General features: G+C 48.4%; 2 protein-coding genes across 2 annotated transcripts in view; one reads left to right on the top strand and one right to left on the bottom strand.

Moving 5' to 3' along the window:
- MED28 (mediator complex subunit 28) lies at window positions 1–6,133 on the top strand. Its single transcript, XM_070398894.1, has 4 exons — window positions 1–160; window positions 1,979–2,045; window positions 2,692–2,804; window positions 4,121–6,133. Exons 1-4 carry the CDS (start codon window positions 2–4, stop codon window positions 4,316–4,318), a joined length of 537 nt encoding a protein of 178 aa, XP_070254995.1. The 5' UTR covers window position 1; the 3' UTR covers window positions 4,319–6,133.
- A 3-nt stretch (window positions 6,134–6,136) lies between these two features.
- The window catches only part of FAM184B (family with sequence similarity 184 member B), a 66,686-nt gene continuing 57,106 nt past the window's right edge, over window positions 6,137–15,716 (bottom strand). The window contains exons 12-17 of the mRNA XM_070398888.1: window positions 12,603–12,720; window positions 11,602–11,706; window positions 10,617–10,816; window positions 6,682–8,026; window positions 6,342–6,466; window positions 6,137–6,202 (exon numbers count right to left, since the gene is read on the bottom strand). Coding sequence (XP_070254989.1) covers window positions 7,933–8,026; window positions 10,617–10,816; window positions 11,602–11,706; window positions 12,603–12,720 — 517 coding nt within the window. The 3' untranslated portion in view covers window positions 6,137–6,202; window positions 6,342–6,466; window positions 6,682–7,932. The remainder of the gene's footprint in view (window positions 6,203–6,341; window positions 6,467–6,681; window positions 8,027–10,616; window positions 10,817–11,601; window positions 11,707–12,602; window positions 12,721–15,716) is intronic.

Below are 15,716 nucleotides of genomic sequence, written 5' to 3'. Positions count from 1 at the left end.
AATGGCGGCTCCGCTGGGAGGTATGTTCTCCGGGCAGCCACCCGGTGCCCCGCCCCCGCCGCCGGGCCTCCCGGGCCAGGCCTCGCTTCTTCAGGCCGCGCCAGGCGCTCCGAGATCTTCTCCGAGTACCTTGGTGGATGAGTTGGAGTCATCTTTCGAGGTAAAAGGAGCCGTGGGGACGGGGGGCGTCTATGTCCCATCCTCCCTCCGTGCCTGAAATGTAAGCTGCGCGTGCGCAGGTCATCTCCATCCGCGATCCCGCACCCCGCTCACAATCGGGGAGACTGGCTCCGAGACTGTATGTCACTTGCTTTCGCCTCCACAGTGAGTGGGGGCCCGTGTTCCACTCGGGGCAGCTGGCGGAGACGCGCGAACGAGCCGTTTCTGGGGGCACGTGGGCTTGAAGCCTGCCCGTCCCCAACGTCAGGGCCCTTCCAGGTTCCCACCCGCTGGCCCGCCCCGCCCGGTTCCCTCTCCCCTGAGCGCCCTTCCCCGCACCCCTGCGTGTGTAGCGCCGGCCCGCCCTCCCGGGGGCGCACCGTTACCCCGCCGCGCCCTGCGCCCTTCCCGCTGGGCGCCACCTCGCAGCGACGCTGCAGTCTTGGGGCCCTTGACCTGAAACGGGCCGATTTTAAAGGTGTGCGGAGCTCGATGCCCGGGTCGGGGAGGCAGGGCGGCTGGGGGTGAAGGAGGGAGGGGCCCCGGCAGAGATGACCCCAAACAGGAGTCGGGCCCAAGGAGTACCCTGGAGCCCCAACTCTAACAGGAGTCCTCATTCAGAATGTCCCACAGGACGGGGGGTCTTTTTCTGATTTACTGAACGGTTACAGAGAATTGCCTGGGGGGGATATTGTGATTTTTCTCTGTTAAATCAGATGGTGGCACCTGCAGGCAGAAGGGCCCTCCCATCTCGTCCGTGGCCTCAGTCTGGGCCCAGGTCCACCTGCCTCCTGCCAGGTGCGCGTGCTTCGTGCTGGCGGGGCCCTGCTCTCCTGGGGTTTGGGGGTTCCTTCCTACCCCCTGTGCCCCCACCCCCATCCCGTCCTCTTTCTGGCCCCGCGGCGGTGTTAGGCCTCGAAGTGGACAGAACTCCCCGGCTGAGTCACACACACACCTGGATCCTGGTCCCTGTAGGGAGGACTCCCTCTTTGGGGCTTGTTTTTTTTAAAATATATTTTATTGATCTTTCACAGAGAGGAAGGGAGAGGGATAGAGAGTTAGAGACATCGATGAGAGAGAAACATCGATCAGCTGCCTCCTGCACACTCCCTACTGGGGATGTGCCCACAACCAAGGTACATGCCCTTGGCCGGAATCGAACCTGGGACCTTTCAGTCCACAGGCGGATGCTCTATCCACTGAGCCAAACAGGTTAGGGCTGGGGCTTGTTTTTCCCCCTGACGCCGACCTGGCTCTTCTCTTGAGCCCTCCAGTGGGTCATTAGCTTGTGTTTATTGAGCACCCACTTTGTGCCGAGCAGAATCCCTGCACGTAGTGAACAAGGCAGGCAGTTCTCTCGTAGGGGGCAGCTAATAATGGACTGAAAGCAGGGATGAATGGCCGTGGAAAACAGGACAGCGGGGCTTGGTGGTAGAAGAGTAGAGAGAGAGGGCCTGTCCCAGGAGGTGGTGGTTTACCCGAGTCCTGAGTGGGTGGTGCGGGTCCTGTGCGCATCGGAGGGAGCAGCCGTGGGCAGGCCCTGGTGTGGAGTGAGAGTGGGGAGAGCAGCGTGGGGCAGGAGAAACCGGATGGGGTGCTGACCGATTCCAGCCGCCTCATCCGCTGGCCCTTCCTCCCTGGGCCCAATCGAGTCAGTTTACCACGTGTCTTCATTGGCACGATGTCTTGCCTGGTGTGCAAACCAGATGCTATCAGCTCATTGAATGACTTCAGGAGGAGCCGTATCTTACCCTAAAGTAGGGTTTTTGATGTGCAAATGACATTTTTTTTTCTTCTGTGATATGTTTTGGTCACACAGGCTTGCTTTGCTTCTCTGGTGAGTCAGGACTATGTCAATGGCACGGATCAGGAGGAAATCCGAACTGGTGAGCATGCCCTCTTTTTAGACCTGATTCTGATGGGTGATTTTACACTTGATGCGTTTCAGTCCTGCGGGTACCCCCAGAGAACTGTTCTGGGGAAGAAGACTTATGCAAATTGCTCGTATACTGCTGGTTCTCTGTTCAGTTTATTAATTGACATCTTGTCATTCATGATGAACCATTCACGATGAACTTTTTCATAGTGGCATGAGGACAAAGACCAATAGTGTGTACTGCTTTTAAAGTAAGTTTTGTTTAGTTTTTGAATAGGTGTAAGTAACAGTCTCTTGTGCTTCCTCCTCGCCCAAGTCCTGTCCTCAGAGGTGACCAGTGGTTCTGGTTTCTTTGTACTATATTTTACATATTAGGTTTTAACTGGAATCATGCTTCTTGCTGGAACTCTGGATTGTTTTTCTTAAGTGTGCTGTAGTAGGTCTCTTATTCACCTGATAAAAATAAAAATTATCTGCTATTTAATGTTGGCTAACACGTGGAAGGCTGGGGGTCAGTATCATTGATCTGGCCAAATTTAAAATCCCAGATTACATCTATGAGAAGGTGATGTTTTGATATTCTGACTGTTCATGTATGAGGGAGATTTTTGTGTCGAATATTTTTTTTAATTTAATATTTTGTGTGTGTTTTTAAGGTGTTGATCAGTGTATCCAGAAATTTCTGGACATTGCAAGACAAACAGAATGTTTTTTTCTACAAAAAAGATTGCAGTTATCTGTCCAGAAGCCAGAGCAGGTTATCAAAGAGGTATGAGCTCCGTTATCTCCTCACCTTTCGAAAGAGCACATGTTGTCAGGGTTCCGTCTCTGCTTTAAATGAAAACCCTTTTCCATTAGCTATCGTAGGTCTTTATAGATTGAGGACAAATGTTGCTAGTTGTCAGTGTTCATGACAACCTGGACAAGTAGTGGAGGAAAGAGGGTGGGGGAATCAGGGCTTCAAACAGCATTTTCATATGCTGGCTGTCATGAAAGATGTTTCTTAAAGGAAAGGGACTGCTGCTTGAAAAAGGTTGGAAAGCCAGTCATGGAACTCACTTTGGACAGGAGCTGTGTTCTGTGCATCCCCATGTGCCCGTACACAGGAAGGGCTTCGTCCAGCTTTGTCCAAGGAACCCCAAATTAGTGTTCCGGCCCAGGCTCCTCCAAGCTCAGGACTTCATTATCTCAGTCGTGTGAAGCGGGGCATTTGAAGTGTGTTGGGGTTGCCAGGATGACTGGAGAGCTGCAGTGGCATTTCCTGTGTTGGGCCAGGACCTGCCCCCTGCAGTGTGGAAGAGGGAAGAATCGTCCGCCCAAACGGCCAGTGGTGCCTCTAATGAGAAACACTCAATTGAGATGAACGTTTTGTGGGCAGTGTTTGAAGTAACTACTTCCACAAGCTGACCAATTAAAATATTTTTATTCAATGATATATCCTTGTTGAGAAGGTGAATGGTGAGGTGATACTCTCATAGTTCATTACATCAGATCAGTTCCTGATTTGAATACTTCAGTAGTAACATAGGGGTGTTCAGTAGTAGTTGAATAGGTGTAAGTAACAGTCTCCTGTTACTAGCTTTATCTCTTCATAAAGAATTACAATGCTAGTATTCACTAAAAAAACTCTTGAAAATGAGATCTTAACACTTCCTAATATGAAATGTTAGAACAGCGATTGTGGACTCTCTTAAACAGTTGTTACTATGTGTTTCAGATTCTCACTGTCTTTCAGGTTCTCAGCAGTAGCCTTTGGACAGAGATACTGAATGCCTGGGACCAGGGTGGGGAAGAGACTGGTGTCTTTTTGGCTGCTCTTTGATACTTTGGAATATTATAACTTGGGAATTACTTATTAAAAGAAAATGGATTAAGAATAAAAACTCTCCATGTTAGGCAGACATCTGCCATTGGAAGAGTTGCTTTGGGTTATTCAAATAGTGGAGCCAAGCAGAGTAATGATTGGGCGTGGTGTGGTTTAATGGATTTTCTTTGTTTTGAATTTACTTCCTAGTGCTCTTAATTATTCAGGGACTGCATTTGTTTCTCACGAGGTTGCTCTGATTTTGTCACCTTCACTTGCAGGATGTCTCGGAGCTGCGGAACGAGCTGCAGCGGAAAGACGCCCTGGTCCAGAAGCACCTGACCAAGCTGCGGCATTGGCAGCAGGTGCTGGAGGACATCAACGGGCAGCACAAGAAGCCCGCCGACATCCCGCAGGGCTCCCTGGCCTACCTCGAGCAGGCGTCTGCCAACATCCCCGCGCCTATGAAGCAGAACTGAGGAAAAGCCGCAGGAAAGGGTCGCTTCTCGGTGGCATGACATTTTGGAAGAACTCTGCCAGAGAACGAGACATCTCAGTTGCATGCTCCCACCTAAAATGTTCCCGTTTTTTATAAGCTCTTACTTTATTATTACTTTATAAAATGTGTATAGCTTTGGTAAACCAAGTAAATATTCGTGTTTTTAACAAAATTTAGACTGTTAGTGTGATGCCACTAACATTGCTTTCTATGTTTCTTTTTTCTGCTTGTTTTATTTTTTAAATGTTTGTGTAACTTTTAATCTGTTTGTGTTTTCAGTTTTAGATTAGTTTGTATCATGAGGGAAAAACTGGTCTGATCTGTGAATCAAAGAATAAGGATTTGGGTTGTAGGCCTTTTATCTTAATTAACCCCCAGTGGCAGTAGGTACAAATATGTAAATTTGCCACGTTTCTAGACTTTGAACTACCTCAAGAAGAGGAATCTAATACAGCAATGTTTGTAATGCATCCAGAGCTCTCAGAATGAGATCTTTTGTAAATATTTGGAAGAGGATTGTCATAGCCTAGGTTAATGCAGTGATATTATAGTAGGATCCTTAAGTTGATGTTGACTTTTATTTGTGGTAAGTTTATATTTTGTGTGATGCTTGCTTACTTTTTTGGGTTGGGAGGCTGCAGGAGGAGCAGTGATATGTAAATTTTGTCACATTGTGCAGTGAAGCATCAGTCTAAATAGCAGACCCCGTTCCCACTAGCACGACTGGGGCAGAGGTGAAGTGTGAGGGTTAGTCTCTTTTTGTTTTGAGTTTTGTTTGCTTGTGTTGTTTGTGTTTTGCTTTGTGGAGCAGAAATTTTCCATTAAGGAAGGTTCTTGCTAATGGGTGGTGGTGATTCCAGGGGACAGGGCCTCAGGGTGGGGAGCAGCCTGCAGGGTGACCCTCAGTGACTTCCTCTCCACAAAGTGCATGTGGAGCCTCAGCACTTGGGAAGGTGCTTTATCCTCTCGGTGGTCACACAGGCCAACACGATTCTTTATGGAGATGTTGCTGCTGAGAAACACCGCCGGGTGCTGTGTCTGGCTGTCCCTGAACGAGGCTCCTTTCTTGATTGTTTAGGTCTGGCTAGATTACATCCCCTTACCCCAAACAAGCACCGCTGTCTCCTGAACTGGCAGTGCCTCTGGGGCTGGGTATCTTGACTTGTTTTGTTTTCTCCAGCCTTGAAGCCCCTCCCCATAAGCACTGACATCTGCTCGTGGTGCCTGGATGCTCCCTGAACCCTCCAAATGCCCTCCCTACTGCCCCCCACCCCCCCAGGACACAGCACTTCCTGTCTCCTATCAGCCTTGCTTGGTGCTCCCTCAAGGGTTAGTAATTTGTATGTGTCTCTGTGCCCCTCATGAGAATTAGGCATTATTTTCCTCTGAACATACAGAGATCATGTATTATCTCTTCTACATAGTACTTGCTACCCATTGTGTTTGTGTGTGTATGGTATACAGCCTGAGGCCACTTAGTCCCCTCACTGAACATGTGTGAGTTAAACAAAACTTTAAAAAAAATTTTTTCTCAGATAACATGACTTCAGGGTTGTTAACCTGGCCATCTCATGATGATTGGAAGCTCTGATTGGCAGCTTTGGATTTCTTAATTAAAAACCCAAATAAACTGATTTAGGCATCTTTCAGTAATAAAGCGGTTCTTGGTGAAAAGTTCAGGAACTGCCCTCCTTGGTGCTTAGTGAAAAGACTTTGAATTAGTGTATGTATCAGTTATTGCCATTTTTTATTAAATTCAAAAAATTTTTAGCAAATAAATTACTTTTCAATCTTCTCTGTTTGTAAATATCATTTTCCTTTTAATGGCATCTTGCTGGTTGGTTGATGAACATAGAACTCCCTCCTTCAATGAGAAATAAGCCATCAGCTGGGAGTTCCCTTGTCTCCTCACTCCCATGATGATAGAAGCATGCAAAGACTTAGTTAACACATATGTAATGATTGGGTAGGATCTAGAAATTTAACAAATCTTTTTCACTCACCTGCAACAAGAAAGGAGTCCAAACAGATGCAGAGTCTTGAGTACAATCCTGTCCCTGCAGCAGGTGTTACGCTGAGGTATGGGACAGCAGAATGAAGGGAAGCCTGCTTTGCTAGTCATCAGGAGCTGCAGGGTGGGAAAAGGTTTCAATCAACAAAAGTAGAATTGTGTGCAGTCTTTAAAACAAGATACAAAGTCCTACAATGCTGACTCTTGAGCAGGAAGCAAAAGACAACTACAATATATTGATACTGAAAAATGATACGGTACGTTACAGGTATGGTATTTGCAGTTAAAAAATTGTCTTATTGGGGCCATGTGATTTGGTAAGATAGATTTACCTTTAAATTAGGAGTTTTGAGATGTAATGCATTTCTCTAAAAAGGACATAAGTATGTAAGAGGCCACTTTTTATTTGAAGATGATCCGATTGAGGTCAATGTGAACTTTCCAAGTTCAGTCTTCATCAAATTTCACCCTTCTTTTGGGAAATCAATACAAGTCATAACCATTTTTATCGCCCAGTTGTTTAAAGTTTTATTCAAAAAGCAAAGATTTGACAGTGCATAGAATAAACAACTGTTCATGGGCCACCTTGCTGGGCCAGCACCAGAGGATTGAGAATACATTTTGCCCATTAAAAGATGTATTAAGTTTTGTCAAATCACACTACTCCTTCAGAGGGTCCGACAGTTCAGTGTGGGCTGAGCAGGTCAGCACCGTGGATGGCCACTACCTGTCCCCTTTAACCTACCAAGCATCCATGCAACGGGGACGCAATGCATCATGAGGCAAATGGCCCAAACCCAGAGACCAGAGGTTCAGTAGATCTTTGACTTGAAAGGACAGATAATCTAGAAACCTTCACAAATGGCCAAGTTGGCATCGCAGATTGAAACAGAGGTATGATGGGGCGGGGCTCAGTTATTCACAAATCCTGGCAGTGCTTAATTCGAATTCGTGATCAGGATCATTGCCATATTATGTTGCTTAATCCTCATAAAGCCCCATTTTGAGGTAGGTGTTATCCCCTCTATTAGCTACTTCACGTCCAGAATTAGGAAATCCAAGTGTCAAGGTCTGGCTGTTCAGTTCTGGTAGCTTCGATTTGCTTGTTTTGTGTTTTAATTGGCTTTCCTGGTTATTCGGAACTTTGTTTTATTCCTCTTCTTAATGAGGTTAGATGTGCATCTTAAACTATATCACTTACATAGAAACACTTTTCAAGTGGGTTTGAGTTGCATCCTCGAAAATGAAATCCCTTTAAAAGTAGACCGCGGAAACCACAAAGCGGAGCGCAAGCTATGGACACGAAATACTACAGGCAGGTCATCAGTAACATTGACATTTTCCTATGATGTTTTCGGGCAACACGGGTTCCTTTTACCCTAACGTCAAGGATCTTTAATGAACCGGTGCCACAATGAAACAGTATGAAATGTCAGTGCCGAAATTGGTTTAGCTATTGGATATAAATCATTACAAAGCAGGTTATTTTGGTTGATTGATTTTTTAGTTCATTCCCTCAGCCAGATGTTTTAAAAGAAATTTTTTTTCAAATGTCCTTTCTGTGATGGATCCCAAGGATCACTTTAGAAAGAAAAGTACTTGGTGAACCATTCCTGGTGGGCAGAGCCCTGTTTCTGCTGGACTTCTTTGGGTTGGGCTGTTTCACCATCTTGTGTCCTAAACAAAAAACAACAACAAAAAGGATTAGATGGTTTTGCGGTTTTGAAAATTACTCAGAAAACATCTTAATACCCCACCATCTTTTCAGGGGAAGATAACTGCTTCTTTGCTCTCCAAAAAGTGCTAGAATGTGACTGGCCAACATTAGCATCTGGAAACCAGCAGTGAAGGGAATGTCTAAATCAGATTTGAAAACCAAAGGTTCTCCATTATTTCACTTAAGATCATGAGGCATATTTGCAACATTTATTCCAGGCACAAATCTACATACATAAAACCCTAATATGCAAATAAATTGAACAGCGGAACAACCGAACAATCAAACAACTGAACAACCGGTCGCTATGACGTGTGCTGACCACCGGGGGGCATGCACAGAACATGGTGGGCATCAGCAGCAGGCAACAGAGCACGGAACATGGCGGGCGTTGGCCATGGCGTGATGGTGGAGCAAGTGACCGGGAGTGCCAGACCAAGGCGGAGCACCGGTCGCTGTCATCGGAGTGAGCCTCTGGTGGTTACTGAAAATTCTTTGCTTCCACGTGCCATGGTCCCACCCAGTGCTCACACCCACTGCCAGCGCCGGCCCCACTCACACCCACAGCCAGCACCGAAGCTGCCACTCATACCCGCTGCTGGCACCCTGCACCGGTCCCAATCACTCAGCGCCATCAGCAGGTGCGAGCGGCGGCTACCTGCCCTGATTGCCCCTGAGGGCTTCTCCACCTCCCCCTGCTCCTGAGGGGTGATTGGGGTCAGTAGCCGCCGCTCATACCCGCTGACGGCGCTGGCCTGCTTGCACCCGCTGCTGGCATCAGCCCCAATGGCTCCGCACCGTCAGCGGGTGCGAGCGGGCTAGCGCTGTCAGCACGTGGAAGCGGTGGCTGGCAGACGGGACCGGGGTACGCGGTGCAGGAGGGGCCGGGCAGAGGTGCGGAGGATGGGCCGAGACCCACCCCTGTGCCCACTGCAGCCTCGCAGCCCATAGTTCCTTTCAAGGTGCACGAATTCGTGCACTGGGCACCTAGTTAATAAATACCCCCCCCCAAAAAAAACGGTAAAAGAGGAGCATTTGAGATCTTGCTCCCTAGCATATGGAAACACATGCATGTGATTGGCGCCAATATATATGTATGTGTATGTGTGTGTGTGTGTGTGTGTGTGTGTGTATAGAGAGAGAAACTTGCTTAATTAGACCTGCTTTCTGATGTAGCTAAACTCTTTCCAGCCCAGTGAAGCACCCCAACTTCTCTTTCAGGTAATTGTCAGCAACACAGCAGTAAATATCAACATGAAGCAGATTATTATTGTAGATCAAGCAGGGAGAAAAAAGGATGAAATATTTAACTGCAGCAGTGTTTGACTATATTCTGCGCAGTGAGAAAACTTGAAGTTATTTTCAAGGTCCACCATTTCTTACTTCTTTTCAGTCGGGTCAAGTTTCTAAGCTTTCTATATCTCTGTTTTCCAGCTAATGAAAAGAAAATAGGATTCCACCAAGTCTCCTATATACCTACTCCAGGAGTTCTGTGAGGGTCAAATGAGATGAGACACAGGAAAACGCTTCACAGACATTTGGCTAAAGTGTAAAATGTTTGCATCTGGCTATAAAGCAAGTCGTGTTCCTGGGCTGAAGAAACTCCAAGGAGGCTAGTCACTAGGGAGAGGAAGCTGAGTGCTATGTGACGTCATTACCCAGTGCCCATAGTGACTGTTCCCGGGCTGGGCTGGGCTGTGGGCTGCATTTTGCGCCCTGGGGTCTCGGCAGCATAGGCTGCAATTTGGTGGGCTGTCCCTCCAGGGTGTAGCGGGGCCTGTGTCCCACTTGGGAGAAGCTGAGTGCTGCTTTGTGGGCGCCAGGTCCGCGGCACCATTTCTCTGTAAATGGCCAGGGTGCGTCATGGCAGCTCTTGCATTGAGTGTCTTCCCCCTGGTGGTCAGTGCATGTCATAGCAAACAATCAGACGGTCAGACACTTAACACATTAGCTTTTTATATATACGTAAATGGGAAGATAGCCTTAAACAGAGGTACACAAGTACGAGATGAACCCAGGAGCTGGCGCTAGCAGTTAATACAGGGATGTGCTGGGGGCTCCAGGCCTCAGGTTCCTTAGCTGTGAAACAAAGGGCTGGCCGCATTCTATGACTGACCACCAGGAGGTCCTTGCAGTCCAACACTCATCGAGATGTATGCCGCCGCATTTGCCCAAACAGCCACGGGTAGGCAGGGCCTTAGGAAAAGGAACATTTTAGGAGTGGCCCTTTCTGAAATGCAAACTTCAAAGCCCAAAATTAAAAATTTTGCCTCTGAATGGATTCAATGCCTCTTGTCTAACTATGAAAAAAACAGGTGTGTGTGTCGGGGGGTCCTGGAATGTGGTACCAGAAATAGTCCCTCTTCTAAAGAATGGCACATTCTCTGCCCTTACACAATCTTCCACTTGGCGGGACTGCCATTTTCCCAGGCAGGGCTTGACCTGCTGCTCTTTGTATCTGTCCCAGTGCCGGGTATTGCACAGGTGCCAGAACGAAATTCCAGTTTTCCTCCTATTCCGGGAAAACGGGATCACAGCGCCTGCCCCTACCTGGTGGCCGCTTTCACGTCTACAGACTGGGTGGGCTTGTAAGGCCGGCCCCCCCCGGGGCTTGGGTCCAAGCTGGGGGACTTAGTGATTGGCGGGGCGTTGATCCGGGAGCTCAGGTCGCCGCTCAGAAAGTTCTTGGCGTAGGAGGCGAGGTTGGGCACGCTGACCACTCGGCTGGGCGCGTCCTCCATCTTCTTTTTCTGTTTGTGTTAAAGGACAGGCCTCTTAGCGTCGCCCCAAAGAGGTGTTATTATAAGAGTCAGTAAGACCCACCCAACCAAATCCGTGCCCGTGAGGAGGCAGTGCTAACACACACATGTCCACAATCTCTTATCTGAAATTCCTGGGGACAGACGTGTTTTGTAATTCAAAGATCTTTGTTTAGATTTTAAAAGGCCACATAACAACTCCAGCAGGGGCTGGACCCATCTTGTCCTCAAATGCATGACTATTTCTGAAGTGAAACTTACATTTTGTCACAGTAAGAAGGATATGTAAAAATCATAAGTGATCTTATATCAGGTCAGGTGATATTAGATTTATTGTTCTGTGAGCCATTAAAACATACGACTTTTTTTTGAGCTTTTAGGATTTGTGATAGCAAATGAGAGATTTGGTGAATATTTTTATTGTAACAAATTCCATAAGTATATAAGGAAAAAAATGTTAAGAAGTGGAAGATTCCTGCTCTTCTCACCCTTCTTCCTACCACCAATTACTGTTAGAGCCACTATTAATAGTGACACATTTATTTACAGAAAATTTGGAAAAGACAAAAAAAAAAAAAACACCCATAAAAAATAAAAATACACATCATCTTCCTAGCCAGACATAAACATTGTTTAAGCATTTGGGTTATTTTCTGTGGGTCCTAGTGAGTCTTCTTTTGACAGTCTCCCAGCCATTGGTAAATACGCTGCAGGTGCCTTAGGAAAATGAAACCAGCAGATCGTGCGATGTACCCAAACCAGCAGAACCGACCTACCTTCATGGAAGGGGTCAAATACCCTGGGTGAGGGTTGAAAGAGAAGGACCGATTCCGGTGGGACATTGCACTGGGGAACGCTGCGTAGTGAAATCTCCTCTCCTCCTGGAAAAACAGCACAACTGCGTCTAAATGAGCCTAACCACAGGGCGGCTGTGTGAGGGTGGAAGACAGAGAGAAGGAAAGTGCTGGGGGTGGGGGTGGGGGGGGGAGCCAGGCGAACGAGATGCCATCCAGGGAGCTGTGAGGAAGCGCCTTTACTCCTGGGGTCTTTGTGTCCCGGCCCCTCTTGTAAAGCAATGGGCCAGCTTATTGGGAATGCCTTAGGGAAGTTAGAGACCCAAGTGCTATCAGCATCTGAGAAGAGCACTGCAGAAAGTTAACAATTAAAGTGCAGAAAGTCAATAAGGAGGCAAAGCAAGCAAACCCCCAGGTACAATCCCTATCTGGCTAATGTTGTTAATGTGTGCCACTTTTTCTTTCCTTCTGTATTATTTTTAAATAAATGGCTACCAGGCTGTGGTGGATGCCTGATACAGAAGCAGAGGGAGTCAAAGAAAGCTTTTCCCTTCAAGGGACCCAGAGGGTGGCTTTGCTAACTGGAAAACAGGTGGTCATTTTTACAAAGATGGATATAGAGTAATTGGCTTGCTTGAATCTGCTGAAATTCAAACCTAAGGCTAGCCATTCTAGATCTCCCCAAATTCTGTTGGCTAATAAAAAAGAGTGATATCAACCATGGGCAGATGCTGTGGGGCCTGGGAGCAGAGAGACTTTTTTGCCTTCTATTTTCCTGTGTTAATTTTTTTTTAGTGAGTATGAATTCTCTTGTAGAAAAATAACCAAGGATCTTTTGTAAGGTGGTTTTATGGTTATCATCATTAAAACTTGAGGTGCCCAGTGAAATGCCAGGTGCAGGAGAATGCCCCTTCCCTCCCTCCCCCCTCCCCCAGGAACTCTCAGGCACCCACGCAGGGCCCCCTGGTAGCCAACAGCCTCACCGTGAGCTGCTTGATGATCTCCTCTCGCTCCTTCAAGCGGGTCTGCAGGCGACCTATGAGCTGCACGTCCTCTGGCCTGGACGCCCCCTTCCCTGGCTTCTCTCCGGACTCCTTCAGTCTGTTCCAAGCAGACATGCAGTTAGCCGCTCACTGTGACTACTCAACCACGAGCAGGGGGGAAAGGTGATGACGTGGTAGGGACGCCACTGGTAGTCAGCCTGGCCAGAAACTCTCTCTGTGCACAGAAGGGGAAACTGAGGCCCAGAGGGCTTGTCTAAGGTCACCCAGTGAGTTGGCTGCAGAGCTCGGGGTGGAGCCCAGGACCCCAACTCCCAGTGGGACCTTTGTGAGTCCCCCCAGGGCTGCACGGCCCAGGCACCAATGGTGAATGTATGTACACAGATGCTGCACACAGTGGGGCTTCAAGAACCAGGGATGCTTGGGAGAGGTGGCCTCAGCAGGAAAGGGCCCCCACCTGGCAATGCCCAAGGCTCTGCTAATACCGACGTGGCTCTGGCGCCATCTGCTGGCCGACACGGAGTGTGGCATGTGCAGAGCAGTGAGGGCAGCTGGTACCCATAACTCTTTCAGCCTGAAGCTGAGAAAGAACTCTCTGGATGGTGGGGAGAGGGAGGGTTAGGGCTGCATATGACCCATTGCATATGGTCGATAAGAGGCTAGGTACAGCGGTTCTCAACCTGCGGGTCGCGACCCCTTTTGGCGGTCGAACGACCCTTTCACAGGGGTCGCCTAAGACCATCCTGCATATCAGATATTTACATTACGATTCATAACAGTAGCAGCATGACAGTTATTAAGTAGCAATGAAAATAATTTTATGGTTGGGTCACAACATGAGGAACTGTACTTAAAGGGCCAGAAGGTTGAGAGCCACTGGGCTAGGACTTCGGGGCAAGGTGAGTTGGGCTCTAATCCCAGCTCTGTTTTTTTTCTAGCTGTGACCTTGGGTATGCATTTCACCTGAGCCTCAGTTGCTCCTTTAAAATGTGCGTGACATGGGGTGGTTGTGAGGATTCAATGAATGCCTGGCACGTGGTAAGTACCCATTAGAGCAGTGGTTCTCAACCTTGGCTGCACATTAGAATCACCTGGGAATCTTTTTAAAATCCTGATTTCTGGGCCTCATCCTCCGGAAATTCTGTTTCTTTGTTATGGGGTGGGGCCACAACATTAGTAACAAAGAAACAGAATTTCCGGAGGATGAGGCTCAGAAATCAGGATTTTAAAAAGATTCCCAGGTGATTCTAATGTGCAGCCAAGGTTGAGAACCACTGCATTAGAGGGAAGATGATAAAAGCTTCCGCTCCAGATTTCGGATGATTTGCTTTGTATTACAGACAGTGGAGGACAGTTTTTAAGAGGCAAGCCAGGGCTCAGACAGGTGACATTTAAATTCACTTAGTGCTGTTGGACCTGGTCTCCCTGATGCTAGCACCCAGTCCTCCAGTCTCTTAGCAGCCAGAGAAAGTAAGTCAGATCATGTTACTTCTGCCTAGAGCCTTGCCATGGCTTCCCAGTGTGTTCTGAATACAGTGGGGCCTTGACTTACGAGTGTCCCGTCTCGGAACAAATGAAACTCGTAAGTCAAGGCCCCACTGTATATCCAATCTCCCCCCACTCACTGTAGCATTTCCTTCATCCCTTGGAGTTACCCCACCAACCTCAGGTTCTACCACTCACCCTCTCGCTCATTCCACGGAAGCCACAGGGCCTTCTGGTTGCTCAGGCTTATGAAGCAGACCCCGGGGACTCTCTCATTCCCTCGCCCCCCCTGTGCGTAGATGTCACCTCCTTAAAGAGGCTTCGTTGCCCACTCTTGCCACTCTCTAGAAACTGATGCTATTTTTTTCCAGCACTTTCACTACGGATATGAAGTTAAATATTTGTTTCTTTATTTCTTGTTAGCATCCCCATTATTTGTGAGTTCTATGAGAGCATAGTCTTTGTTTTGTTCCCTCCATAATCCAGAGCCTAAAACAGTAAGCCCTGAATAAACATTTGTTGAATAAATACATTAATGCCTTTTGTATTATCTATAATAATAAAAGCATAATATGCTAATTAGACTGGACGGCCAAACAATCTTCCGGACGTCATTCCAGACACCCTTCCGGACAAAGCTATGGCGGTGGGGGTTGAGGCAGAGGTGGTTAGGGGTGATCAGGCAGACAGGCAGGTGAGCGATTAGGGGAGATCAAGCAGGCAGGCAGAGGTGATTGGGGCGATCAGACAGGCAGGCAGAGTGGTTAGAGGCAATCAGGCAGGCAGAGTCAGTTAGGGGCGATCAGACAGGCAAGCGAGTGGTTAGGGGCAATTAAGCAGGCAGGCAGGCAAGTGGTTAGGGGTGATCAGGCAGGCAGGCAGTGTGGTTAGGGAAGATCAGGCAGGCAGTTGAGTGGTTAGGGGAGGTCAAGCAGGCAGACAGAGGTGGTTGGGGCGATCAGGCAGGCAGGCAAGCAGATAGGGGTGATCAAGCAGGCAAGTGGCTAGGGGCAATTAGGCAGGCAAGCGAGTGGTTAGGGGCAATCAGGCAGGCAGGCAGGTGAGCGGTTAGGAGCCAGTTGTGAGAGGGCTGTCGGACATCCCCCAAGGGGTCCCGGATTGTGATAGGGTGCAGGCCGGGCTGAGGGACCCCCAACCCATGCACGAATTTTGTGCACTGGGCCTCTAGTCTATATATATATATAAAAGCCTAAGCAACCCTTACAACTGGTCAACTGGAACAACCAGAATGACTGGAACGACCAGAATGACTGGTCACTATGATGTGCACTGACCACCAGGGGGCAGATGCTCAATGCAGGAGTTGCCCCCTGGTGGTCAATGTGCTCCCACAGTGCTACCGAGCAGCGGTGGCAGGCACAGCAGGGCCAAGATGAGCGGGAGTGGTGGGGCACCTGGCCCTGGCTCGGGCTCCTCCCCAGCCACCTGCCACTTCGACACTGCTACATCCCTCGGGGGATGTCAGACTGCTGGTTTCAGCCCGATCCCCAGTAGTCCGACATCCCCTGAGGGGTCCCAGATTGTGAGAGGGTGCAGGCTAGGCTGAAGGACCCCACCCGTGCACGAATCCATGCACCAGGCCGCTAGTCT

This window comes from Myotis yumanensis, unplaced genomic scaffold (assembly GCF_028538775.1).
Source record: "Myotis yumanensis isolate MYYU_CA2020_CCGP unplaced genomic scaffold, mMyoYum1.0.hap1 SCAF_1, whole genome shotgun sequence".
Lineage (NCBI taxonomy): Eukaryota > Metazoa > Chordata > Mammalia > Chiroptera > Vespertilionidae > Myotis > Myotis yumanensis.
Note: the sequence above shows the minus strand (reverse complement) of the source record. Positions and strands in the feature narration are given on the sequence as shown.